The 26,352-nt window shown below is 49.7% G+C and overlaps 11 protein-coding genes across 11 annotated transcripts; 4 read left to right on the top strand and 7 right to left on the bottom strand.

The window, feature by feature from the left end:
- Positions 1–1,804: 1,804 nt before the first annotated feature.
- EPUS_06386 (Catalase-peroxidase) lies at positions 1,805–4,078 on the bottom strand (the record flags this gene model as incomplete). Its single annotated transcript, XM_007802058.1, has 1 exon — positions 1,805–4,078. The coding sequence occupies one exon, from the start codon at positions 4,076–4,078 to the stop codon at positions 1,805–1,807; it is 2,274 nt and encodes a 757-aa protein (XP_007800249.1).
- Positions 4,079–4,901: 823 nt separating this feature from the next.
- Positions 4,902–6,325, bottom strand: EPUS_06385 (Vacuolar protein sorting-associated protein 4; the record flags this gene model as incomplete). Its single annotated transcript, XM_007802057.1, has 3 exons — positions 4,902–5,123; positions 5,185–5,635; positions 5,691–6,325. 3 exons carry the CDS (start codon positions 6,323–6,325, stop codon positions 4,902–4,904), a joined length of 1,308 nt encoding a protein of 435 aa, XP_007800248.1.
- A 422-nt stretch (positions 6,326–6,747) lies between these two features.
- Positions 6,748–7,184, top strand: EPUS_06384 (uncharacterized protein; the record flags this gene model as incomplete). Its single annotated transcript, XM_007802056.1, has 2 exons — positions 6,748–6,808; positions 6,865–7,184. 2 exons carry the CDS (start codon positions 6,748–6,750, stop codon positions 7,182–7,184), a joined length of 381 nt encoding a protein of 126 aa, XP_007800247.1.
- A 2,168-nt stretch (positions 7,185–9,352) lies between these two features.
- EPUS_06383 (uncharacterized protein) lies at positions 9,353–10,406 on the bottom strand (the record flags this gene model as incomplete). Its single annotated transcript, XM_007802055.1, has 3 exons — positions 9,353–9,896; positions 10,031–10,191; positions 10,242–10,406. 3 exons carry the CDS (start codon positions 10,404–10,406, stop codon positions 9,353–9,355), a joined length of 870 nt encoding a protein of 289 aa, XP_007800246.1.
- A 2,443-nt stretch (positions 10,407–12,849) lies between these two features.
- EPUS_06382 (uncharacterized protein) lies at positions 12,850–14,511 on the bottom strand (the record flags this gene model as incomplete). The annotated part of the gene is made up of 3 exons (XM_007802054.1): positions 12,850–13,057; positions 13,110–14,430; positions 14,481–14,511. 3 exons carry the CDS (start codon positions 14,509–14,511, stop codon positions 12,850–12,852), a joined length of 1,560 nt encoding a protein of 519 aa, XP_007800245.1.
- A 400-nt stretch (positions 14,512–14,911) lies between these two features.
- Positions 14,912–15,349, top strand: EPUS_06381 (uncharacterized protein; the record flags this gene model as incomplete). The annotated part of the gene is made up of 1 exon (XM_007802053.1): positions 14,912–15,349. The coding sequence occupies one exon, from the start codon at positions 14,912–14,914 to the stop codon at positions 15,347–15,349; it is 438 nt and encodes a 145-aa protein (XP_007800244.1).
- Positions 15,350–15,563: 214 nt separating this feature from the next.
- Positions 15,564–17,158, bottom strand: EPUS_06380 (Serine hydroxymethyltransferase; the record flags this gene model as incomplete). The annotated part of the gene is made up of 4 exons (XM_007802052.1): positions 15,564–16,527; positions 16,710–16,945; positions 17,001–17,051; positions 17,108–17,158. 4 exons carry the CDS (start codon positions 17,156–17,158, stop codon positions 15,564–15,566), a joined length of 1,302 nt encoding a protein of 433 aa, XP_007800243.1.
- Positions 17,159–17,801: 643 nt separating this feature from the next.
- On the bottom strand, positions 17,802–19,048 carry EPUS_06379 (uncharacterized protein; the record flags this gene model as incomplete). Its single annotated transcript, XM_007802051.1, has 2 exons — positions 17,802–18,651; positions 18,702–19,048. The coding sequence occupies 2 exons, from the start codon at positions 19,046–19,048 to the stop codon at positions 17,802–17,804; spliced, it is 1,197 nt and encodes a 398-aa protein (XP_007800242.1).
- Positions 19,049–19,321: 273 nt separating this feature from the next.
- On the top strand, positions 19,322–21,378 carry EPUS_06378 (uncharacterized protein; the record flags this gene model as incomplete). The annotated part of the gene is made up of 4 exons (XM_007802050.1): positions 19,322–19,364; positions 19,425–19,636; positions 19,685–19,951; positions 20,005–21,378. The coding sequence occupies 4 exons, from the start codon at positions 19,322–19,324 to the stop codon at positions 21,376–21,378; spliced, it is 1,896 nt and encodes a 631-aa protein (XP_007800241.1).
- A 1,353-nt stretch (positions 21,379–22,731) lies between these two features.
- On the top strand, positions 22,732–24,141 carry EPUS_06377 (uncharacterized protein; the record flags this gene model as incomplete). The annotated part of the gene is made up of 1 exon (XM_007802049.1): positions 22,732–24,141. One exon carries the CDS (start codon positions 22,732–22,734, stop codon positions 24,139–24,141), a length of 1,410 nt encoding a protein of 469 aa, XP_007800240.1.
- A 1,314-nt stretch (positions 24,142–25,455) lies between these two features.
- On the bottom strand, positions 25,456–26,241 carry EPUS_06376 (uncharacterized protein; the record flags this gene model as incomplete). Its single annotated transcript, XM_007802048.1, has 1 exon — positions 25,456–26,241. One exon carries the CDS (start codon positions 26,239–26,241, stop codon positions 25,456–25,458), a length of 786 nt encoding a protein of 261 aa, XP_007800239.1.
- Positions 26,242–26,352: the final 111 nt, after the last annotated feature.

The raw sequence follows: 26,352 nt of genomic DNA, 5'->3' as shown, positions 1-26,352 counted from the left end.
TCTAGAATAGGGGCAGATACTTATATATCTGCGCTAGCATTGATGTCATGTGATATATCACATGACCTTGGCGTGCCCTGCGCATGCCCTGTGTACGGCCTGCGCATGCTCCATGCATAGCCCTCGAATGGGTCCCGAATGCACTTCTCAACAGATTTTAAATATATAAGATTCTTCTTCAAGAAGTAGAATTAAAATATAAAAAGTCAGCTTTATTAATCAAGATCTATATCACTAGTTATTTATATTATTAGAATCAAGAGAAGCTCAATATCATTTTAATACTATCTATATCATACAAATTCATAGATGACCCTTAAGAGCTGTGTTCTGTTTGACAATGCGGCGCTAGCAATTCTTGATATAACGCTAAGGATTCGCAACACTTTCGCAATGCATAGTACAAGAAGTTCTGTAGAGTGCATGGCATCGCAGGAACATGATTAATGTACAATGTACAATGACTTTCATTCTTATAGAAATTAGGTATTTATATATAATTTTAGTCTTAGATTATTCAAGTACTGTCGACCGCTAGTCGTACGTTAGAGTACGTTAGAGTACGTTAGAGTACGTCAAAGTACGTCGACAGTCTGATACACGTTTCTTCATCCACCACAATTCTGAACCAGATCTCGCGTATTCTACGGCTCATCAAGATGGTCGCCGTCGTCATTCTTTTTGTTACGACACGGATTGCCCTAGGCCCAAAGGGGCATTAGGGCTGAGGGCTAGGGCAGGCTCGGCACCCTGCGCGTCATATCTCTATCCTCGCCTCTATAGCACTTAGATAGTGATCCATCGCCTTACCACACAGTCATACAGTAGTTCATACGCAGCTATTTCGTGACTCTCCTGCTTCTATAGCACCCCCATACCCTGTTGCACGGCCTTCCGCGTAACACTTTTCGTCCTCCTCAAAACTCTTGACGTCTCATTATATCAGATCTAACAAGACATCATGGTTACCGGAAGATGGGCTAGATTCATGTCTCTGGGTTCGGACGAGTTGGAAGTAGATCTATCATGGTAAGTTGGCTTTCCATCTCAGTGTCCCTGGGAAACCCTTCTCGATTTCGCATGTCGAATATCTCGGGACTCTGTGTACCTTGTTTGGCAATCGGGTCATGGAAGATCGCTAAGGGTGATCCAAAATAGAAGTAGGGATGGATGGTCTCAGGTAGTACTTTGAACGGTAGCTACCTGAATTTCCACGGTAGGTGCATGCGATGCGAAGTCATTGAATGAATTCGTGCGATCCGTACCACTCACACAAGCCCGAGATAAAAAAAAATGGCGGAAACTTGATGCGGAAATTCGCAGAGGAAGCGGGTCAGGAGGATGTATTTACCTCGGTTGCGATCGTTCGAGCTGGAATACGCTGCTGTGGGTGGAGAACATGTCGGCCCCTCGATGTTCTGGGTCGAAGTTGTGCGAAAAGCCCGCCGGGCATGTAGCATGATTGGCTTCTGCTGTTTGGGTGGATGCGGCTTTCTGATCATAAGGTACATTACCTCCTCGTCTTGATATGAGACTCGAGAACAATACCGTAGGATAGATTAGGACACCTACCGGATTAGGTCATCGTCCCAGTTTGCTAGTAAGCATGTTAAGGTAAGAATAGCACTCGCTCTAACACATTCTTGTAGGTGAAGAGGGTCTCTGGTTGGTCTTATGAAACTGGTTACGGTTCTGGCAAGTAGAGCAGGGGACAGAATACTGGGTAATCACGAGTTACGGATCATTGGTAATCATCAATTTTAGCTAGAGGAAAGTATAGGAACGGATATAGATCCACGTAGGCTCAAAGCCGAGCCTTACCAGGTTTGGCAGAGGAGGATAAATCAAATCGGTCCAGGTTCATCACCTTGTCCCAGGCAGCCACAAAATCCTTCACAAACCTCTTCTGTCCATCCGCGCTGCCATATACCTCGGCGATGGCGCGCAACTCGGCATGAGAGCCAAACACTAGATCGACGCGGGTGGCGGTCCATTTTTTCTCGCCAGTCTTATGATCGACACCCTCGTAGACTTCATCGTCGGTGCCGCTTGCCTTCCAAGCCGTGCCCGTGTCTAGCAGGTTGACGAAGAAGTCAGTGGTCAGCTGGCCCGGACGCTTAGTGAGCACGCCATGAGCGGATCCATCATAGTTGGCATTCAGGGCACGCAGGCCGCCCACCAGCACCGTCATTTCCGGAGCGGAAAGTGTCAGCAGATGCGCCCTATCGACAAGGAATTGTTCGGTGCGCACCCGGGATGTCGATTTGCCATAGTTGCGGAATCCGTCAGCCACTGGCTCCAGATGTTCGAAAGACTGCTCGTCGGTTTGGTCTTGCGAGGCATCCATGCGGCCGGGCGTGAAGGGAACGGGAATACCTGCAGCCTTCTCCACGGCGGCGCATCCTGCCAGCACGATGAGGTCGGCCAGCGACACCTTCTTTCCGCCAGTTTGGGACTCGTTGAAGTTTTTCTGCACGCCTTCTAATGCGCTCAGCACTTCACTCAGCTGTGATGGGTTGTTCACTTCCCAATTTTTCTGGGGAACAAGGCGGATGCGGGCACCATTGGCGCCGCCGCGCTTATCACTGCCCCGGAAAGTGGAAGCCGATGCCCAGGCCGTAGACACGAGCTTGGTAGCCTCCACACCGGATGCGAGAATCTCTTTCTTCAGGGCAGCAATATCCTCGTCATCGATCAGCGGATGATTTACAGCTGGAATCGGATCTTCCCAGATCAGCTCTTCGGCCGGCAATTCTGGGCCGAGCCAGCGAGCTCGCGGCCCCATGTCGCGATGCAATAGCTTGAACCATGCACGGGCGAACGCGTCAGCAAACTGATCCGGATTCTCGAGGAAGCGACGCGAGATCTTCTCATACTCTGGGTCGAAGCGCAGCGCAAGATCGGTCGTCAGCATTCTTGGCGGGTGCCTTTTGTTCGCATCGTAGGCATCGGGGATGAAGGCCTCAGCATTCTTCGCCACCCACTGATTTGCACCACCCGGACTCTTGGTCAACTCCCATTCATACTTGAAAATATACTCGAGATAGCTGTTGCTCCACTTTGTTGGAGTTTTAGACCAGATTACTTCCAGGCCGCTGGTAATGGTATCGGGACCCTTTCCGGAACCGTAGCTGTTGCTCCAGCCAAAGCCCTGTTGCTCGATGGCGGCCGCCTCTGGTTCGTTGCCTACGTGATCAGAAGAAGCTGCGCCGTGCGTCTTACCGAAAGCATGACCACCGGCAATCAGGGCGACCGTCTCCTCATCATTCATCGCCATGCGTCCAAAGGTGGTGCGGATGTCTCTGGCCGAAGCGACAGGATCGGGCTTGCCATCGGGGCCTTCAGGATTCACGTAGATTAAGCCCATGTGGGCGGCTGCCAGCGGCTTTTCTAGGTCGCGCGAGTGGATGTCGCTATGGCTTTTCTTGTGTTCATCCGAATCCACTACGCCATGGCCCGCCACACCTTCTTTGCCTCCCGAATAGCGGACGTCATTGCCCAGCCATGTCGTCTCGCCCCCCCAGTACACAGACTCGTCAGCCTCCCAGGTATCGGCGCGGCCACCAGCAAAGCCAAAGGTTTTGAAGCCCATGGATTCAAGTGCCACGTTGCCAGTGAGCAGCAACAGATCCGCCCAGGATATCTTGTCACCGTATTTCTGTTTGATGGGCCATACCAGGCGGCGTGCCTTGTCGAGGCTGACGTTGTCGGGCCAGCTGTTCAGCGGCGCAAAACGTTGCTGGCCCTGGCCTCCGCCACCACGGCCGTCAAAGACGCGGTAGGTGCCCGCGCTGTGCCAGGCCATGCGGATGAATAGACCGCCGTAGTGACCAAAATCGGCGGGCCACCACTCTTGCGAATCCGTCATCAGCGCATGCAGATCTTTCTTCAGCGCATTGTAGTCCAGGCTCTGAAAGGCCGCCGCATAATCAAAGTCTTTGTTCATCGGGTTAGTGACCGCAGTGTGCTGGCGCAGGATGTTCAGCTTCAACCCATTGGGCCACCAGTCGCGGTTCCTGGTGCCGCCACCGCCAATATTGGCTTCCTTGAGAGAGCTGTGAGCCGGACATTCACCCATGATTTCGTTTCAGTCTGTTAGCGAAGTTGGAGTGTGGAGGAGAATTGTTACAGGAAGAGGAGAGGATAGCCCGGATGGATGCTTATGTCTAGAAGCTTCTCCGACCGTTGTTCATGTCGATTGCCACACCCGTACTCCGCACCGCCTAACTGATTAAGGCTTAGATGTCTCGCTTGAGCCAATCTTGATGCAAGTATACTAGCGCTGTGCTACGAGTACTTATGGCTAATAGAGGAAATACGGATGATGGGCGGCATCACCCTAGCCTGAGTTAGTTGTAGTGTTAGCTCGGCTCTAGGTATTTGCTTATCAAAGCAGCTATCACACTTTGAGTCGGTTAATTAGCATGTCAATCCAACCACGTCTTCACTTTTCCGAATGACAGCGATACTTTGCAAGGTCAAAGCTTCTTCCTATGACTGGGCAGACAAGGCCTCGATACCCATGTTCCGATTGTATCTGTCGAACATTTCACCTTGTATGGTGGGAAGTTTATAATGATGCGTCTTGACCTCTTTCAATTAGGGTAAACAACTATGCATCGATCTGCGGGCGGTGGGAGAGACATGAACCGCCAGGGCTTATCACAAAATTCTGTATGATATGTAGCGAATGCCACGAGCAGTACGCGAAGCAGGTGGAGTTGTTGGATATTTCCATTGTAGGATTAGCCGGTAGTGGGATCACTACTTGTAGGCTCAAATCTGGCAAGCAGACCTAGTCCGTCCTTGTTCTTGTGGCTCGATCTACTCCAGAACACCATTGTTGATCATACATATAATCGTAAAGCAGAACCCCGGAGGAGTCGATGCACGCTCGAGATTCAGTTGCCTTCGCTGCCAAATTCCGCAGTCCATTCCGCGTTTCTCTTCAGATCTTGACTGCTGACGGTCGGCCGTGCGCCTTTGACCGCCTTGACAAAATCTTTCAACACCAATGGCGGTTCGAGTAGCTTGTCTGGATCAACGTCGACCCATGTCATTTCCATCGCACCTTTGTCGCCTGGTGAACAGGGTGTGAGCTTCTCCTCGTCTCCGACCATTACCTGTTGTAGATCGATGAGTCATCTTCGCGTGCTTTGGAGGATGGAGAGGACAATTAATTACCTTCTTGTAATGGGTGGCCATCTGAATCTTCCGCACAGGCTGCATTAAGGCGTCCTGTACTGCGATGCTGATATCGCTTCCACTGTACCCTTCGCTCAACTCTGCCAACGCCTTGTAGTCCTTTTGGGTGAGCTCGCAATTCGTATCTCCGACGGCGATCTCGAACATGCGCATCCGTGCCGGGGTGTCTGGCAAGCTGATGTGTACTCTCCTCTGAAATCGTCTTCGAATGGCTGCATCAAGTTGCCATGGAATATTTGTAGCTCCAAGAATAAGCACTCCTTTAGTGTCTTTGCCGACCCCATCCATCTGCACCAATAATTCTGTCTTGATCCGTCGTGATGCCTCTGACTCGCCTTCTCCGCGAGGACCACACAAGGCATCAACTTCATCGATGAAGATGATGGCTGGCTTGTTTTCTCGTGCCATATTAAAGAGTGCTTTCACTAATCTGGACGCCGGGTAAGCCACCTATGCACCAGGGTAGGGACCAGGGTTATTTGTACCTTTCAGATTCTCCCATCCACTTACTCACCAAATCACTGCTGCTGACACTGAAAAATGTGCTGTTGGCCTCTGTAGCAACAGCTTTGGCTAGGTAACTCTTTCCCGTGCCAGGCGGGCCATACAATAATATTCCCTTCCACGGCTGCCGCTTGCCCTGAAACAGATGTGGAAACTTAATAGGTAATATCACTGCCTCTTTCAGCGCTTCCTTTGCTCCATCCAACCCGGCAACATCTTCCCACTTGATATTCGGCTTGTCCGTCAAGATCGCTCCAGTCAATTGCCCCCTCAACTTCTTCTGGTCACTATCTTCCTCTTCCCCGTTTCCGTCTGCCTTGCTTGCTCCATTACTCGCCTTGCCGTTTGCCCCCATGGCTGCTGGTTTTCGCTTGGCATTTGGATCATTGGCTTGGATATGTTGTTTTAACTTTTCAGCACGCTCCATATATTCGCCTGTTTTGGCGCGTATCATTTCTTTCGATTTGGCGTTCTTCTCCCATTTTAGCGCTAGCATGAACAGTTCTAGAGCTGTGTAGTATTGTTGATAAGCTTGCTCGTAGGTGCCAGCGTTATCTAGCTCTATGGCTTTTTTGACACTCTCGATAGCCCGTCCAAGAAAGTCGGTATTAGACATTTGATCAGACTGAGGGGAGGACGAAGGAGTGGAGGACGAGGACGGTGAGCTGGCTGGCTGACACTCCGGTGAGTTCTCGGAGATTGAAGTACTTGTCCCTTTCGCCGGGCAATCGAGGAGGTAAACACTCTTGCCTAGGACCAGGATGGAGGGCTGTTAAGAGGCTTTGTAAGAAATCGGGCTGAAACGGTATGAACCTTGTAGCCCAGCAATGTGCATATGAGACTCGCTATCGGAATTTTGCTGTGTCGCCTGTATTTATTGTTGTGGTACAAACTTCGTAGCAAAGACATGGGCAAGGTGATGAGCAGGGAGGGTTGCCCCACACTGCAGTTGACTAGCGCCGACCTTCAGAAACTGGACTCTGGAGAGCGCAAGGAATTCTTATTTGCTCTTCAACTTCGATTGATGGGTATCAAAGTATGGCAGAAAACCAGCAGAAGCTGCAGAGCTTGTCAAACGAGTATCAGCAACTGCAAGACGGTGGGAATAATCCGGATCACGAGGCATCGCAAGGCACTTACTGAGCCCCCTTACAGATCTCCAAACCACCATAGCAGCCCGCCAAAAGCTCGAGTCACAACAGGAAGAGAATCGCGCCGTGCAGAAAGAATTCAAGACTCTATCTAATGACTCAAATATCTACAAGCTCGTTGGCCCAGTGCTGCTGAAACAAGATCGCGACGATGCTAAGCGGACGGTGGATGGCAGGCTGGAGTTCATCGGGAAGGAGATCAAGAGGGTTGAAGCTACGATTAAGGAGCTGCAGGAGAAGGGCGAGAAGATGAGGGGTGAACTGGCTGCATTGCAGCAGAAGGTTCAGATGGAACAGCAGAGTGGTGCTGGGAAAGGAGCTTGAAGCCAGTCAGCCTTTGGCCGTTAACATTTGCGGGCACTTGCCTTCCCAATCTGGACAATGGAAATTATGCCGGCAGTACTCTACCTCCAAGTCTCGAAGACTAAGGTTGAAAAAGATGGAGCGTTGCTACGGCGTAGCGGGACACCCAGCATTATTGGGACGAACAGTGCACGAAAAAGACTCGCAAGCAAGACAGGACCGCAAACATGGAATCGATGTTGTTGAAGAGACGAATCAGCATTGCCATTCATCATCTTCAGCAATCTGTCGCAGAGACTCAGCACTGTGGCCACATAATATGCAACAGCCAGAGAGTCCCAAGCATATCGCTTCCACCCCGAGAGAGAGGATTAAGAAGCAATACTTTTTTCTTCTTAAGAAACGAAATTCGAACATATATGCAGCTAGCGGAAGGCTTGAGAGAACGCTCATCCCTCTTCGTCTAAGAATACGAGGCTGCATGATCTCAATTCCTGGCGCGTTTCGTTCTATTCTATTTCACTCGACCTGCCCAGAGTTCCGCTAATTGTCTTCAGTCAGCATCAGGACTCTCAGTACGACCCATCGAACCTTTTCGTTCCCTGGGTTGTTAGAAGGTCGCCAAGGTATTAAGGGAATTTACTCGACTATGCCTAAGTATGGCATAGGGCCTCCGTCTGAGAAGCCCTTGCGTTCGGACCGGTAAATTCAACAGTCACATTCAAGCGGTACATCGTGGAAGTTAGCGGTAGAACCCTTGGCATGAACTCCCTATCAACTTAGTTGATACTTGCCATTACTGCTGTTCATAGTATAATAGCTGGTCAGAGTGTCATCAGGTGAACGACTTTCTAATATGGACTTTACATGATATCTTATCGTTGAAAGGGTCAAGACTACCAGATAGAAGTGCACAATTGTCCTTGAGATATGTAGTTAACTGATTTAGTGTTTCCAGTCAAATCAAATTAGTCAAATCAAATTAAATCAAATGCTTGGCAATCAAATCAAATCACGTTTGTCAAATTAATCAAATTGGGTCTTAGCAGAAAAGTTGTATGTTCTAGCATATTTTGGCATATTTTTGTTGGAAAAATAAAAGGTCTTGGCGGACTCCTTTTGCGAGATGGAAATTCTTGACAATTATCCTAAATTATTGCGTACTAAGATTTTTGACAAATGAATCAAATAAACCAAATCGGCGCTAAATTTGGTTCATTTCATTTGATGGATACCCTGAACTGAATATCCCAAGCATGAGGAAGAAACCGTTAGAATCATCTTCCTGCGAAGTTCTGTTGGATACTTCCATAACGATGTTTGCAATGATGAAGAGTCTTAGTTACCAGTGATACTCATCACTATTCCCTCTGTCACTGAATGTGCTGCTCTCCTTGTTGGGAGTAATATTGTCACAATTTAGCATATCAAAGAAAAAAATCTAAAATATCCTTTTTGGTAATTAAGATATTAGATTTATTTACGTTTACTAAATAGTTTCACATTAGTCCTATTCAAACATACAATAATAACTTTCTAATATCACCGTGGTAGTAGTTGAAGACAGACACTATTCTTGGGTGCTGTGATACCCTCTCTGGTTACCAGTTTTAAAGTCGTCCAAATGCTGTTCAGGCGCCCTGGAAGGACATTGATCCATACGCGTCCATTGTACCGACACGCTGCCAGAAGGACGCACTTGTTCGAGGTGCAAATGAGGGCGTGCACTAGAAGGGCATGAAAGCATGTGTAGGTGAGCCCATTGGATCTTGCTTTATGTCTCGTGGGCGAACAGACGCGACAGACCGCACGGCGCACCAGTCAGGCTCCTCTTCTTTTCTCATAGCTTGCCTTTTGAGTGGACTGGTTTTACTGCTCTCGTGGAGACAGTGATGCGAAGTTAACGGAGCTTGCCTGCTGATCGCAAATTTATGAAGCTCTAAATGCTTCATATAACTGCATGTCATAGTTCTCTTTGTCGTTGATCTTTGCCTCCAGGAACTTCGAAGATTTGACAGTCCAATACCCCGTATTGATTCGAAAAAAATCAGGGTCATTTGAGTGTCCCTTTGCGAATCTGGGCTGAATGTGATCGTAGAACAGTGCAAAGAGCCCTGTGGGGCTTTCTAAAGCGAAAGAGTACCAGAACGTACCCATCGCCCAACCCCGCTTCAGAACAGACGAAATGGCTATGGTGGGCTGTCCTTCAAATCAAGAGTCCTTTCTTCTTCTTGAAAAGCATCCATGAATTCTTTATGGAGCTCTGTGTACTGATCAAGATTGATATCATCCACAGATTGGCTTGTCAACCAGTAAGGAGGATGTACCATCTCGATGGGACGAGAACAGGCCCACTCCAGGTCAACCAGGCATTTAATGTTCCAATTATCGTCAACAAAGATATTGCTCTGATGGAGATCGGCGAGACAGAACACCAACGGGCCCCGACGTAGGTCAAGTCGGAAGAATTGAGAAGAAAGTGATTTCATGATTGCCAAGGCCGCCATCTGGTATAAGCCGTCCTCATCGTCCATGATCGCATTGGGCTGATGTCGTAAGCGACCATCATGGAAAGCGAGGATATCAGCAACGTAAGAGTCAACCGTGGAATAAGTAAAATCCCGTGGCATGTCTACGGGGATCTCCTCGTTCTCCAAATCTTGAATCTCGAGTGAGAGGGGCCTGTTCTGCAGGGTTAAGGACCCGTCGTCGTCAATCCTGAAGATCAAATTACTGGGAGATTAATGCGAGAGACCGTCAACAATATACGAGATAGGTCTCGGAATAAATTGGCGCGAAGCTCCGTCTGATGACGTTTCTCGTTCCATGTGCATGAAAGCATTTTTCCTTCTGATTCTTCAATGTACTCAAGTAGAAGGTAACCGGTTCTCAGTCCTCCTAGGACCTCGTCAGGACCTTGGTGGCGGACGTATCGAGATAACCACGAGTATCCAAGCCATTTTGGAAGTCGACGTAGGAGATATCCTAAGCAGCGGCTGGCAAGAGGAAGGTTTTCGAGAGCGGTAAACTAGACCACGTTAGCCAAAATGACCAGCTAAGAACACTCTCATCATGTACTCTTTGACCCGTGGATAGCCCGAACCCGTAGAGAAATGGGATGCGAAGAGCTGGACAGTTTTCCTGAAGCCATACATAAGCCCCAGCTTCACATCGAAGCTTCTCGTCCGCATTGCCTGGACGAAAAGCCTCGCCGACTTGGTATGGCAGCGGAAATCTGATCATGACGCGTTTGAGAATATCATTATTCGAGTTCTTAATCGTAATTGGAGTGCAAAGGTTAAAGCTTCCATGTGACCAGGCCTCGGAATCGGCGATCCGAATTATCTCGTCGAATTCAGTCCAAGATGATGCGCGACAACTGCTCGTATGGAGCTGCGATTTTGCAATAGATAATTGTAAAATTCGAGTCTCTTCTCCGAATAAGTTAACTGGTGAAGTATATTTTTCTCGTTCTTTTGGGCTCTAGAACAAGTGATCTCTCTATCCAGAAGGCGACGTGGCTTGAGCATTGTGTTGACTGTAGATGAGAAGGATATCGAGTCTTGACCTGGGACTGAGAAGAGTAGATGTGGATTTCTCTATATGCAAATGATATGAGATAAGATGTAAGCAGGAGAGTTTGTAACGTTACAAGAGGTAAATGGCTGCTTCGAGGGGTTCCCATCCCAAACAAATGGATGTTGGCTCAGGGCGCAGAGGTCTAGTCTTTAAACGCGCTTGGAATGACTTATCACTAGCACGCTAGTAGGACATCGCAAATATTCTATCTTACTACGGTACGGAGTACGGAGTCATGTATTAAAAGTCATCAATATACGATAAAGATAGAGCGCCACTAGCACACTCAAGCATTAGCGTCACATAAAAAATGTGCTTACTACGGTTACAGGCCGAATTTTTGGAACCCCCCCCAGTCAAAATATCTTACAAACGTGTTTTTTACACACTCACGCCCTGTCAGCATCCCTGTCGCTATTTCGCACGAATTTTGCTCATCCTGCAAATTCTGTTCATTCTATTCCCTACGCATTCTACCAATTCTGTATAAATACCAATGAGCTTGATGATAAGAGGGCGGCTGATAATTGCTTCATAAGATGCTGTATCTTCTGACTATCTTAAGAAGCTCCTTCAGTGGATGCAGACAAATGTCAAGCAGTTACAAGTGCTAATGGAATGTAGAAACTTGATTTTAGAGATTAGTCCTTTTAGGCTATATGGCGGACGTTTATACTTAATTCTACATAGTACGTTTTGTACGGATACTAAACTTTTCACCAGGGGGGGGGACAAAAATTCCGCCTGATACCGTAGTACTACGGGAAGAGGCATAAGTAGAGTTAGCGTGACAATACAAGGTCCGGCGTCATCCGGAGGCATAATAAGTCTCAGCCCCTTATTTATCATGATGATTAGCTCTGTTCTGGGAACCATACAGACTAACGTCGTTCCATTAAAGTGTAAATCCGTCAAGGCTGTATTAAAAACAAAATTTCAAGCTTAAAGCTAATAATACTTGCCTCCCACCGTAGTAAGGGTGGAGCCTGGAGCTGTTGCTATGACCCCCTTTCCTTCGAGACCCCTAGAGGCTATTTGACGTAGCTCACAGGCCTGTGTCAGTTAAGCTTTAGCCATCCGCCACCTCTCACCATCCCTCCGTCCCTACCAACAACTAACTATGTCCTAGTACAAGAAAGGCTAGCTTTACTCATCTTATTAGCGTAGTATATTGATTACTTTTGATGCATGACTCTATCCACCTTTCTGACGTAAATTTTGACATTTTTCTAATTGGTTGTTACAAACGCGATGACGGATAAGAGCTTATAATTGGCAGATAAGCGCGCGGCCCACCAGATTATGCCCAATCAATGTCGCAGTAGAAAAACAAATCTGAATCATTAAGCCAAAGATGACCTAGCAAATATCTTTAATGGGTTTAAGGTTGCAATAGATGTCTGTCATTCGTTGAGACTAATTTAGACACTTGCGCTACTGAGTTTCAGCCACCAATGAGAAAAATGTCAAAATTTACGTCAGAAAGGTGGATATGAAGCAGAGGTATTGTTAGAGAAAAGGGACACATCAACCACTCCGCCAAAAGGATAGGGCTTGTGGGTTTCGTACCACACTTAATTGATGTATCCCCCCCTGACAGTTAGCAGGGTGCTAGGAATGACTAGTTCTGATACATATCCATATCCTATTCCAGAAGTTTCTTCTTATGCTCACCCACAGAAATCATCTTTATCCATACCGCTTCGCCCATTCTGTTTTAGCTATATCGTCCAGTACCTGTTACGCTTCCCAGTTACTGTTAGCGTATACGTAGTAAGTGGTTGTGCTCCGTGGTGCGGTCATGCCCTACCACTCTGTCTTTTTGGCCTAGACGACAAGGGTCCTCTGAAATTGTGATGCGGCAAGTCCTACCTGTCATTCTGATGTCTCCAGAATTCAATTGGAAAGTTGGTCAAGAGTCTTAGCGTTAGCACTTATACCACCTCGGGGGCCTCCTCAATTGCATCACACGAATTTTGGCGTTAGCACTTATTTCACCCCGGGGGCCTCCTCAACTGCATCACATGAGTGTTGACTTAAGCACTTATCTCACCCGGGGGGCCTCCTCAATTGCATCAAATGAGTATTATGAGTTACCGCTGTGTCTCTATTTGATCAACAAACTTGTCCCAGTCATATCCTCTGGCTGCTCCACGCCCATCACAGCAAGCACTGTGGGCGCCACATCTCCCAGAACGCCGTCTTCCTTCTTCAGACTCCAACCTTCCGGCGCGTTAGCCATAACGAAGGGCACCTTATTCGTGGTATGTGAGGTCTTGGGGGTCCCCTGTTCATTCAACATTTCTTCGGCGTTTCTAGATCAAAGTTAGAATTTGTATTGTCCATGACTCTGTGGGATACACGTACCCGTGATCAGCCGTCACAAAGAGGACATATCCTTCCTTCTTGCATTTCTCATACACTTGGCCAATGGCCTTGTCGGTGGCCTCGCAACCCTTGATAGCAGCCTCATAGACGCCAGTGTGACCGACCATATCCGGTGGAGCGAAGTTGTTCATCAAAAACCCGTACTTGCCATCGCCAATCCTTTCGCAAAGTCTATCGGCGACGCCTGCAGCGCTCATCTTCGGGTCAAGGTCATAGGTCGCAACTTTAGGAGAGGGGATCAATTCTCTGTCCTCGCCTTTAAATTGCTTCTCGACCCCACCGTTGAAGAAGAAGGTGACGTGCGCATATTTCTCGGTTTCAGCAACATGGCATTGCTTGATATCCTGCTTTCCCAGCCATTCTGCGAGCACATCATCCATTCGTTGAGGCGGGAAAGCGATGGGAAAGGGGTAATCCGTCTTGTACTGGGTCATCGTGGTGATGTGAATGTTTTTCGGATATGGGAAACCTGGTTTCGGCGAGCGATCGATGTCTCCAAGCAGCTGGGTGACTTCTCGAACTCGATCCGAGCGGTAGTTGAAGAAGAAGAGTGTGTCATCATCCTGAACCCGGTTCTCCTTTCCACCAACAATGATCGGTTTCAAGAACTCGTCGTTCTCGTTTTTGGCATATCTTTCTTTGATAGTCTTGACCGGATCGCTTGACTCTTCGCCTTCACCCAAGACGACGCCTTTCATGCCAATCTCAACACGGTCCCATCTCTTGTCCCGATCCATGATGTAGTACCTGCCCACCACCGTCCCAATCTCTCCAATACCCATCTCTTTGCACTTGTCGAGAAGCTGCTGCATGTAGCCGGCGCCGCTCTTGGGGTCAGTATCCCTGCCATCGCCAAAGAAGTGAATGATGACCTTTGGCACACCGACCTCTTTGGCCACCTGAAGAAGGCCAAACAAGTGGTTGATATGGCTATGCACACCGCCATCACTGATCAAACCGAGTAGATGTAGCCTGCCACTGCCGTTCTTCGCTCTGTTAAAACTCTCTTGGATAGTCTTGATCTTGTTCAATTCTCCCTTCTTGAGTGTCTGGTCAATCCGTACCACATCTTGCCAGACAACGCGGCCAGCACCAAGATTTAGATGTCCGACTTCAGAATTGCCCATCAGACCTTCAGGTAGCCCGACGGCAAGGGAAGAAGCTTCGAGCTCGGTGTAGCCTTGTGCGGTTTTAGAGCCTTCGGCAGCGAAGGAGTCCATGATAGGTGTCTCGGCGGCAGCGATGGCGTCGCCATTCTTGGGGGAAGTCTCGCTGGGAATGCCCCAGCCGTCTATGACAACTGTGAAGACGTCAGCAGCTGTTATCACAATGTCATGGAAGTGTGCGTACCTAGAACAGCTTTCTGGTCGACTTTAACCATTTTGTACCGGGACCGTTGAGGACAACACCGGAGCTTCTAGGTAGTCTATAAAAGTCTTCGTCTAGAGGCGAGAAAACAAAAGCATAACGAGGAAAGAAAGCTGGAAAATAAAGAAGACCGAGTGTGTTTCGTGTAGAGTGAAAATATTGAGCCCTGTTCATCACTTTATCCAATGCAAGCTAGGCGGGGTTGGAGGGGCAAGCTACAGTAAAAGATACGGGAAGGGACCCCCGACGTCATAAAACGCCAATGGGCAGGCATCATTCGCGCAGAGCGGACACGCAGTTCTAATTGAATTAGGTAGCCTCTACCGAACGGTTACATGAAACTGGTATCCAGATACACTTTACTCTACATGTTACATTAACCCATCCCAAAATCCAGCACAGCTCAGCCGAACATGCCAACAACCCCGAAACCCGCACTCACGCCCTCAACACCCTCCACCTCTACCGTCCCCTTTCCACCCCCGCAAACCTTCGATATCCTCCCTCAAATCTACGATCTAGTAACCCGTCTTCCCCACGCTTCTCTCGTCACGCAGACCACCACATCCACATCCACACCTCACCCCTCAACCACCGATCCCCTCGATCCCAAAGACCTACCTCAAGCCGCTGTACCAATCAAGCTCAAGATCCAAAAAGCCAAAGCCGCAGTGTCGACGTTGCCGGATGTGGAGCGGTCGATCGAGGAGCAGGAGGATGAAATACAGGAATTGCAGAAAAGGATTGGAAGGTTGAGGAGCGTGCTGGGGGAGTTGGGAAGGAGGGCTAGTGAAGGGAAACGGGAAGGAGATGTGAAGGGAGAGGCTGGGCTAATGGAGGGCATGGAGTAAGCGGACAGCACAGGTAGAGAACAGACATTGCGAGCACAGTGGACTACTTGAGCAAAAATTTCAGAGCCTTCATTGAATGGCTATCGACGCTGAAGCGTCCTCCACATCGTTGAAGATGGAGACGCCAATTTCCCATGAGTTGAATGCTTCCTCCACCAGGCCCAGCCCAAAGAACGCCAAAACCATAACAGACCCCCTGTTCAGACGAGAACGTCTAAACGGGCAATGGGAAGGAGCCAGCCCACTCGGCAATCTCCTTTCTCAAGCTTAAGATCTCCGGCACACTGTCATCGGCGACCTTCGCTTTGAAATCCTTCAGCTTGTTCGCCTCCTTTGGCAACGAACCCTGAACCTGCTTGCACAGGCTGATACATTGATCGATATAATATGCCACCCTCTCGAAGTCCTTCACTCCGAAACCGCGGGTCGTCATGGCCGGTGCACCAATTCGAATTCCGCAAGGTGTTAAAGCGGACTTGTCGCCTGGAATGCTGTTCTTGTTGCAGGCAATATTGACCTGTTCAAGAACTGCTTCTACGCGTGCGCCATCGAGAGACTTGTTGCGAAGGTCAAGAAGAACCATGTGGCTATCTGTTCCGTCGGCGACGAGCTTGTGACCAAGCCTTTTCAGCTCATGCTCAAGAGCTTTGGCATTGTCGATGACTTGTTGCTGGTATTGCTTGAATTCTGGTGTGGTGGCTTGTTTCAAGGCAACGGCAAGAGCTGTGATGGTGTGGTTATGAGGGCCGCCTTGGTGGCCGGGAAAGACAGAGAAGTTGATGGGACCTTCAAGATCATACATGAGCTGCTTTCCGGTCTTCGCGTCTGTCGACCGCACACCCTTTCTAAAAAAGATCATGGCACCTCGAGGACCACGCAAGCTCTTATGCGTGGTTGTTGTGACCACATCGGCATGCTCGAATGGAGATGGAATGACACCAGCAGCGATGAGACCAGAGATGTGAGCCATGTCCACGATCAGATATGCGCCAACCAGGTCAGCGATCTTACGCATGCGAGCATAGTCGATCAGGCGACAATAGGCGGAGGTGCCGGCAACTAAGCATTTGGGGCGGTACATCAAAGCATTTTGTTCAAGCTGATCATAATCGATTATGCCCGTCTCAAGGTTGACGCGATAGGGGAATGTTTCGAAGTAGGTTGAGACAGCAGAGATCCTACTCGTCTAGTCAGCTATAGTCCATCGTCGGCAGGCTTCAGGTAACCATGCTTCTTCTGAGGTGTTTGATATCCGTGACTCAAATGCCCCCCATGAGGTAGATCCAAGCCCATCAGTCGCTCATGTGGTCGCATCAAGGCCTGATAGACCTGCAGATTGGCAGGGCTGCCACTGAGACACTGCACATTGACACCCCACTGCTCCGAATCCAGGCTAAATGCTTTGAGCGCACGAGCTTGACATGTCAACTCAATGGTGTCAATGTGCTGATTGCCTCCATAGTATCGGGCGCCAGGGTAGCCTTCTGAATACTTGTTGGACATAGGAGAGCCAAGGGCGTCGAACACAGCACGGGAGGTAAAGTTCTCAGAGGCGATAAGGACGATCGACTCGCGCTGGCGTTGAATTTCCCTTTTCTAGTCCATGTCATCAATTACTGATCCAGTAGGCTAGATCTAACAGGGCCAATACCATTATCTCTGCCACCTCGGAGTCGGTCTCCACCAAGGACTTCTCCATGAGCTGGCAGGTCAATTAGTAAGGTGGGAAGCACAAATTAGTCGATCACGGTGACGTACGTCCTGGTGAGACTTGGGAAGAGCATATGCAGGCATTGCCATGGAACCCATCTTTCGAACAGTGATATTTTCAAAGTACAAAAACTCTTGACTGAGTATAATGAGTGAGCAGAAAATGCCACAAGTTGCGCAGTCAAAATCTCTGAGGGGCCCCGCGGTTTTCCTAGCTGCCGGGCGCCTAAACTTGCCACAGACCGGAGTGAGAAGCGCAGGCTGAGCCCCGATAAGAACCTAGTACGTATATTCAGGGGAGCGTCTTGGCAGGGGACTTCCATATTAATCGATAACGGGATAAAGAATGTTAGCTCCGAGCTAGTATTTTTTGTATTTTACGGAAGCTTACCGAAAAGCCACGCGGCCCCGATAGTATTAGCTTGTTTTTGATGAACAATCAGCCAATCCTCATCCAATTCCGCTAGCCATGCTTTCTGTACTACGTACGGAGTACATCTGAGACATTACCAAGATCATGTAGTAAAGCTACTACGTAGCTGCTACTACTAGTACTTTCACGCTTACATTCCTTATGTCTCATACCGTAGTACGAATGCCATGTTGGATACTGTAATACGGTGATTTTCAGCAAGTCTGAGCAGGTCTGACCTTGACTACCGCATTATGAGTACCTCATTTCTGGCAGAGCATAGAGCAAGCGAAAAGGGTTTGGTGATACAATGCGGACGCCAAAACCACGTTATGGCGACGGTTCCTCATGAGCTCTTTTCTTTTTCCTTTTCTCCTCCTTCGGTGTCGCCCGATGGTGGCTGACATCGTTCGTGTCTCTAAGCCTTTTTCTTGCTAGGACTTCAGCCTTTGAAGGTGTTTCTTGCACTACGCTACTTTCAGCAGGAGACTCGTCTACCTGCATGCGATCATCAATGATTCCATCTTCTTCTCTTGGATGAAGTCGTTTGTGCTTCTTCTTTCGCTTCGATGTGCTTTCCAGCAGTGAGGACGAAGGTTGTAACGTAGGGTTTGAACTGCCTTCTTTTACACCAAAATTCTCGCGGATGCTCGTGGAAGTAGACGGGCTATCATCTGTACCAAAGGGTTTGTACCGCATTCTGAGCATTTTTGGTTGTTCGCGAGGGGGTCTTGCTAAGGGCTGTTCCTTTGCAAAAAAGACGCTATCTTCGGTCGATTGTACGGCTTTAGAAGATGTGGACTGGGATTGATTTGGAATCTCTCGAAGATGATAGGACTTGGAAACATGCACTCTTGAGCGTTTGTAGCTGCTGCCGCCAACCTTTCCAGGAAGAAGTAAGTGCTGAGAGTCCTTATCGCCAAATGCAAGACCATACTGCCTGCTGTCGTACGTGAGGATTGGACGTCCACTTCTCACCACGTCCACATCAAAGTCTTCGATTGAGTTCAACGGTATCGATGTTGGCGCTGTGATATGCCAGATCTGCTTGCCAGTCAGAACTCCAGACACTGCTTCAAATCCCTCGGTAGTCGAATTCAATGCATTAGGCGGTAGCTCCTCAAAGCCATTAGGAGGTCGAAAGAGCTTTGCAGGGATTGCTACAGGGGTCTGGTTGGGCCTATTCAATCTGTCAGCCCCTTGTACCACATCTTTAGGCAAATGTCCTACAGAGATGCCGCTCTCTTCTTCTGAAGCTTTTGCTTTGCTGGGGCAGCGCCTTCTCTATCGGACTCTGTCTCAATTGACCCCGCCTTCGATGATGATGAAGATGTCTCAACACCGTTCTTCCCGTCGTTCGCAGGACTCTCGCTTCCAGATCTTTGTGCTGGGACAGTAGATTTGCTGGAGGGAGTGCCCTGGCTCTTCTGCTTCTTTTGGGAAGGCTTGCTGCCAATCTCATTGCTAGAATTCTTAGAATTGACCGATTCAGGCTGTGCTAGACCATCGCTGTCGCTATCAATCACGTATTCCTCGCTTAGTACCAAAGGCTTCCCTGAGTCTTTCTTCCTTGGCATAATGTGGTGTAAAGATGGTATGTTCTGGTGCTCACGAAAGCTTGGCACAGATTCCCGCTCTGTTTGTAGATGGTTTGTTTTGATGCACTTCAGAAATCAACACTCACGTTACCACCATCCTCTGCATATCAAATTGTGAATTTGGAGACTAGCAGCAAAACCGTTTCAGAGTAATTTTTGTTGCGGTAAGTCACTAGCGCCGGCAACTATATCACTTATCTCCCACCTGACGCACGGACCATGAGCTTGTTTTTGCTAACAGGACAAAAAAAGATGGAACAAGAACCCGCCCTCTCCACCTCCATGGGGACAGATGGTAAGCATTTCTCTATCCAGCGGTCGCCTTCCTAGATATTGTGCTGACTACAAATCACAGGAGGAAGAAGTGCCTTCGCCACTGTCCGTGGTAAGATTTATGCCCCAGAATCCCCGTCCGCATCTTCTTTGGGTAGCAGTGAAGATGTTCTCGGGTACAATGGGAATTCTTTCTTGGCTGTGTCTGACAATTCAGGCACCCTCCCCATCGCCCCCAAGTCTGTCGTCGAGCTCGGCAGTGACAGTGTGAGCGTGCGCCTCGAAAAGGGCGAGGTATTATCATTCAGTATTGGTGTCATTGTAGTATGCTGATGTTCTCAGAATGTGGTGGTGGTGGGCCTTTACTCCTTGTGGGTGAAACATGGCGAAGTGTCCCTGCTGGGCGCTTCTCTACAAGCATCAGCCACCCTCCATCATGTCTCCGTCCCTGTTATGCATTCAATTCCATCCATCACTGCGATTAGTGCTCTGGCAGAAGTGGTGATCTCCACGGATGATAATGGGATTCGCTACCTTGGAGATGTTGCACGCCACTTTTCCGCTATATGGGAACCTACCTTTCTTGGGACAATGATGTCCTTCCATGTGGTAAGCTTCTGTGACAATGATCATCAATGCGCGCTGCTGATGCTCCTCGATAGCTAGGCTACCATTCCAAGAACATTAAAGATGTGTCGAAAGAGCTCAGAGGTCTCACGCTTGAGCACTGGCTCCCCCCCATTCGTCAAATTCTCCGTGGTGGACGCAACACGATTCCAAGAGTCCTTGTCACTGGAGCCAAGGGGACTGGCAAGTCGACTCTGTGCCGTGTTTTCATCAACACATTATTGACTATGAGTATCCCCGGGAGCACGGTACCAACGAAAGCCTTTCCAGACGGCGTTCTTTTTCTTGATATCGACCCTGGACAGCCCGAGCTTTCGGCTCCAGGCATCATCTACCTTGCGCATGTGCACGTACCGTTGTTAGGTCCGTCCTTTACCAACTTGGTCATCCCTGACTCCACTGAAAACATCATGTTACGAATGCATTACCTTGGAGCCTATACGCCACGAGAGTCTCCATCCCATTACCAGGACTGCGTGTCGGATTTGTTGCGCCTGTATCGCGGCTACCCAAACTTCCCATTGATTATCAACACCTGTGGCTGGAATACGGGAGCTGGCAAGCACGTCCTTCTCTCTACCGTACGAGAAATAGTTCTGACAGATATTATCTACATTGGTGACACTCGCAATGCAACATTGCAAGAACTTATGGAGTCAGATGCTGGAGGTGAACACAAAGCTCTCACTCCACTACTGGCAGAAGCAAACAGAACTCCACTCAAATCCGGAAAAGATTTCCGAGAAATGCAATTGCAGGCTTATCTGCACGCTTTGGGGGTCGTCAATGGGCGCGTCTTGTTTGATCAAATTCCGCTCACAACAATTCGAGATGGCTTGCCTGCCAATGCAGGTGTATCATACAAGCTTTCCATGATTGTCATGCTTGACCAGAGCGTCAAACCTGAATATTTGGTCACCGCAGTAGATGGCTCAGTGGCGGCGATTGTTGTCATCAAGCACGGTTCTCCATTATACGGACTGGCGGCTGGGGCGCATACTCCCAATGGTCAGGTACCATATTTGGTCTATGGGAACAAGGTTGCAAATCCATTGGATCCTGAGACCACAGAGTGCATAGGTCTTGGTTACGTCACGGCGCCTATTTCAGAGCACAGACAGCTACGCATCAAATCTCCTGTCTCAGCAGCACATATCACATCACAAGCAGAGAAAGGCTACAAGATTGCTCTCGTTCTAGCGCAGCAGCAGGGTCTATGGGCGAACTTGGAGAGCATCCAGGCTTGCGAAAAGCGACCTTATCGACTGCAATCTCGGAGAAGAGAGACAACTATTGGTGGAGAGGGTGAATGTGCTGAGAGTTTACCTGCAAGCACAGAGGCGCTAGCTGAACCTGGACGGGAAGGGTTCTTCGACGAGCTTGAGAAGGCTGGCAAGCACAAAGTTTGATGAGTAAGTACCCCACAAAGAGCACAAGATGCTGCAAGATTAGGTTAAGGAAGCTAGCGGGGTGGTAGGGCTAGAATGGTAGGGCAATATCATGACGTGGCGGAGACGTGCGCATACAGCGAGCCGGCCTGTGGTGGATGATTTGATTGCTCTGACACCCGAGGCAACACGTGGCAGCCATCTATCACCCCGTTGTGGGATTAGGAAGGGCGGCTGCCTTGCTGATAGGGCAGATGGAACAGTCATGATAGCAACCAGAATACCTTCTGTCTTCCTATACAGCTCCCCTCAGTGTGATATCCAACCATCCTCCCTCTCCGTCTTATCGCTCTCCTGTACAAAGATGGAGACGACTTGATATTCCACATAATGGATGCAGCCCCTGCATCATGCCACCCTCCAGCTCTGCAGGCAGCCCCTTATCCCCTCCTAGACAGACAGCAAGCAGTCCCGTTCGAGAATACACCAGTGACACGCACAGCTGTCAATTGTTAGTATGTCAACCACTCTACCTCGCGCTGTCGGGCATGGAAAGCAGCCAATCCTGTTGTCGGCGGGGACGGGCCATGTCCACGGCATTATTAATTTATTATTGAGGATGCCACATGGTGCGGCTGAGGGAAATCTAGTCCCGCCTCGCCTGGCTCGTCAAGCCTATCAAGCCTCTCAACCAATCTTCGTCGGGCGAGTTCGCTCCAGAATTCGCTCCATTATTTGTTATGCAAGCAGCAACTCTTCATTCCCACCACTCCTACTCCGTACTACTCCTACCACCACCGGGCCACCCGCTTCTACCCTTCAGCCACTCACTTCATATCCGAGGAATGAGGCTTGCTGAGCCTGCTTCACCTTCTTTTGAATTATTTCTTGTGCACGACCAAGGAGAAACTGCGGCAGCCAACCCCGATTGATCGTCACAATATCGTCAGGGCGGTGAGGGCTATCGCAAACTTTACTTACTCACCATCCTTTCTTTCGCATCCCGCTCTGCATACCACCAGCACCAAACGGCCCCCTTTAGTCACGCATTACTGGACCATATATCGGGAGACGCTCAGGAAACACTTAACAACCCCTGAGCATCTCTTCTTCTAATATGTATCCTTGAGCATCGCCCTGCGCCATGCTACATCATGTCGCAGCATGTTGCACATGCTATCCTAGCTGAACTAATTTTCGAGCAACTTCGGCCATAATCATAATCTGGCAAGATGGATTTCATCGTGAGTCGTATCTTGTCACTTGAGTCGGAGTTGCGAGAGCCCTCAGCAGGGTGTCATCTACTTCAACGCGGCTATGGCATTGCGCTGACATTTGGCGCTTCCGCAGCTCTCCCTGACCCATTTCTGCGAAATGCATGGCCCGAAATCAGTCCTCTGCACCCAAGTCCTACCCCTTGAATGCGCACAATGCCTGTCTCCACCTCCGCTGTTACACCCGTCATCATCGTCTACATCGCTCGCGACGCAAATTCATGAATCTGGCCAGTCGGGTCAGCTCCCCCGGCCACCTAGCTTGCACAAAACCGATGCTGGCATCTCCCTGCCGACCAACTTCTCTGGCGCGTCCACAACCGTCGACTCGGCACCCGAAAGCCCCACTATAGAACGGCATGAGCTATTCATGCCCAGTGATAAACTGACTGATCAAGCCAAACGCTTCAAATTCAGCGGTGCGCAAGGAGACACATGTGCTAGCTGCAGCTTGGTGGTTCCAGAGGATATCACGAGAAAGCTTCCAGACGGTGCGCCCGGTAGCTTGAAGGCAGACGGCAAGAGCAAGAATGGCGCTCCTGTACTTCGATCGCGGGAGGTTGTCTGTCTAGGCTCTGGTGACCATTCTGCGCCAAACGAGGAACCGAGGCTTTCCAGTTCGCACAACTCCAGCGAAGGCTCAGATGGGGCTTCTTCGCTGCGTTCTTGCGGCTCGCTTTTCTCCACCTGTCATGATCACCTGCTAACATATCTCACGTCGCGAGATCTTGACGATCCAGACCGCTTCTCTGCCCTTCGAGCGTCCGTTATCCGAACACTGTCACGTGAGTTGCTCCCTGCCGGAATGTCTGACGGCCCTTTCTGCTTCGGAGATTCGACCAATGGTTACACAATTGCCTACGTGTTCCGTCTTCCTGATCCCAAGGCTCGAGGTCGTCGACGCCTCTATGCCTTCGTGGCCCTGGCCGGCAATGATGCAAGTCGAGCCTTCCGTGCTTGTCCATTGGTATGGGAAGCTTTTTCGAAAATGGCCCAGTCCATTGAGGCTGCCGCAGTTGAATCCCAAGAGGCGCAGAGGAAGAAAGATGAAGAGGAACAAGAAGCTGGCAGGGCACGCAACTACACTCCGGTATCGTCATTCCTGGTTCAGCGAGCCGTTGATCCCGACGGAAATCCAAGAAAGGCAGGACAGATCGCAGCGAGGAGTCTAGCGGATATTGTGGGTAACGACAAAATCTTTTCTGAGATCCATTCTTATTTCGTGTCTCTTCTACACCATCTCGGCGCCCTGTACGGTGGATTGCCGTTATCCGAGACTAACGCAGTCTGTCAAACCACCGTGCAAGAAGACGGATTGGACTTGAGAGCAAGACCGCAGAGTGTTCACACAGCGGGCTTCAAGACCAAGGACGTTGAAAAACTCCGCGACCAAGATGCAACACCAAGACCGAACTCAGGTGATGCGACCACGACGAAGATCAGTCCATCAGTTACTCAGTGCGCTCCAATCCCAATCGACCAGCCTGCTCAACGACGGGTGGTTGTCTAAGACGTCTCTCTACTTCCCACCCACAAAGCCTCCTGCCCCATACGCAGGCTTGTACGATAATCGAGCTCTCAACGGCAGAAGCCTGATTACATGACTAGGACTGTTCAACATACACCATGAAGACGATGAATGAGGAAGCACGGCAGCCGAAGCCGGCAACCGCCGGCCTGCCTTTACTTTGACTATTGACGACCAGAGAACTTTGCTTTCAAAGATATCCACCTAGACCTTTTTTGCCATCCGTCTGTTCGTGGCTACGACGAGGATGATGACCCCGGGTATTAGCTCGACAATTACGTTTCTCTCTTTTTCCTTTCTATGGGCTCTGCTTTGTGCTTCAGCTAGCAATCGCTGCAGCAAAGGGGTTCGTAATCGGCGTTTATTTATTTACACGATGAGCTTTGCATGTTTTTGATGTCGGCGGAGGCTTGTGAAGCTCAAGGATTCTGGGCTGCTGGCGCTTCACTTACCATTATTGTTGTTGTACAACCAGGCAGCGGGGTCGGGTTAGTTTTTTAGTGCTAATGGGCGTCGGTCATGTCTGAAGCTGGCAAGAGATGCCAGATTCGCATCATCCATCATAGATTAGTCACTGCAAGGAATTGATTTTCGTTATGGAACCTGGTCCGTCTCGTGTTGGCCCGTCTCTCGCCCCGTGTCATGGTCTAAGAAACGCGTACAACGTGCGGCTGAGTAGGATCTTCACCTCTCTTCCTCCACTCCCCCTGTCATCAAGGCTGGAGAGAAACCTTCGAGCTTGTTACGATGCTAACCATCGCGTGTAGCCGATGTCGATCTGTTCCCCATCCAAGCTGGAAAGTGACCAGGGACCAGGATCAGGGCCAGAATTGGATCTCCTCCTCCTCTTCTCCATCCGACCTCTTTCTCATCACCATCAATATTCTAATTTATCGCACACACAGAGAGAGATGAGGAAGAGCATCAGTGATCCGTGGGAGTGGGGTTCACCCGGATTTATAGGTCATAAATCCGGGCTTTAACGGCTGGGGAGATGGGTTAGCTAAGCAGGTGGGTAATAACTACTAACTTAGTAGTCAAACCCCCATCCCACCATTGGATAGGTAGATAGCACGGTGGGATATAGACTGGGGTCTGGTAAACATCAACCTGGGCCATGATTCGGTGGAGAAGAGCCGGTATGCCGATGACCTGCTTGCGAGCGCATAGCAACTAAGTTAGTAGTTAGCCAGATCTGATAGAACATTGGGGTTTTGTGCATGAGCAGCAACTCCACAAGACGGCTGGAGGGGCGGTAGGCACCACGCCGGGCATGGATGCACAGCGCTTGGATGCTTATAATCTGCTCCTCTCTAGCTTCACCAATGCACCGCCATCGACCGCATAATCCCTCCCTCTTTTCCACCCGACCCACTGCCCCAGCATCTCCTCTCCACCTGCACCCGGCCTCAGCGGCTCTGGCACCCACTGATGCTTCGGCTCCCGCCCAGGGGATTCGCTCAGCCCGACCATGGCTCTCTGCTCGTACCCCTGCTCCTCCAATTCCTTCATCTCCAACACAGGCGTGACGCATGCATCCTTCCCATCGAAGATCTCTTCCCATTCGCGTCTTGTCTTCTGCTTGAATCTCTTCTCCAACACATCTTTCATGAACGGCCAATTCCGCTTATCGTTCCGTCCTCGCTCAAGCCCATCCAGAGGCAGTACTTCCCTCTCCGTCAGCCCCATCCCCTGCAGCAGCTGCTCAAAGAACTGCGGCTCCAACGCGCCCACCGCCACAAATCGCCCCTCATCCTTCGTCTCATAACACCGATAGAACGGCGCACCGCCATCCAACAGATTCCTTCCTCTTTCATCATCCCACATCCGCGTTTTCATGGCCAACCTCGCAAACGTGCCGAGAAAACTCACGCCGTCCACCATGTTCGCCTCGACCACTTGCCCTGTTCCACTAACACCCCTGCGCAGTAGCGCGAGGAGAATGCCAGTAAAAGCGACCAGGCCGCCTCCGGCAAAGTCAGCGAGGATGTTACCTGGTGGTTGTGGAGGCTGGACAGCTGGGCCGCCTAGAAGGGAGAGAATCCCCGAGACGGCGAGGTAGTTTATGTCGTGCCCAGCCATGGAGGGAAGCCGGTGAGGCGGGCGATGATTAGTCGAGGGTTGTGTTTAAGGAGGACGGTTTCCGGGTCCAGATGTAGGTTTTCTAGAACGCCCGGGCGGAAGGGATCGATG

Source organism: Endocarpon pusillum (assembly GCF_000464535.1).
Source record: "Endocarpon pusillum Z07020 unplaced genomic scaffold scaffold1466, whole genome shotgun sequence".
In the NCBI taxonomy this organism is placed as follows: domain Eukaryota; kingdom Fungi; phylum Ascomycota; class Eurotiomycetes; order Verrucariales; family Verrucariaceae; genus Endocarpon; species Endocarpon pusillum.
This window is presented reverse-complemented; position numbering and strand designations above follow the sequence as displayed.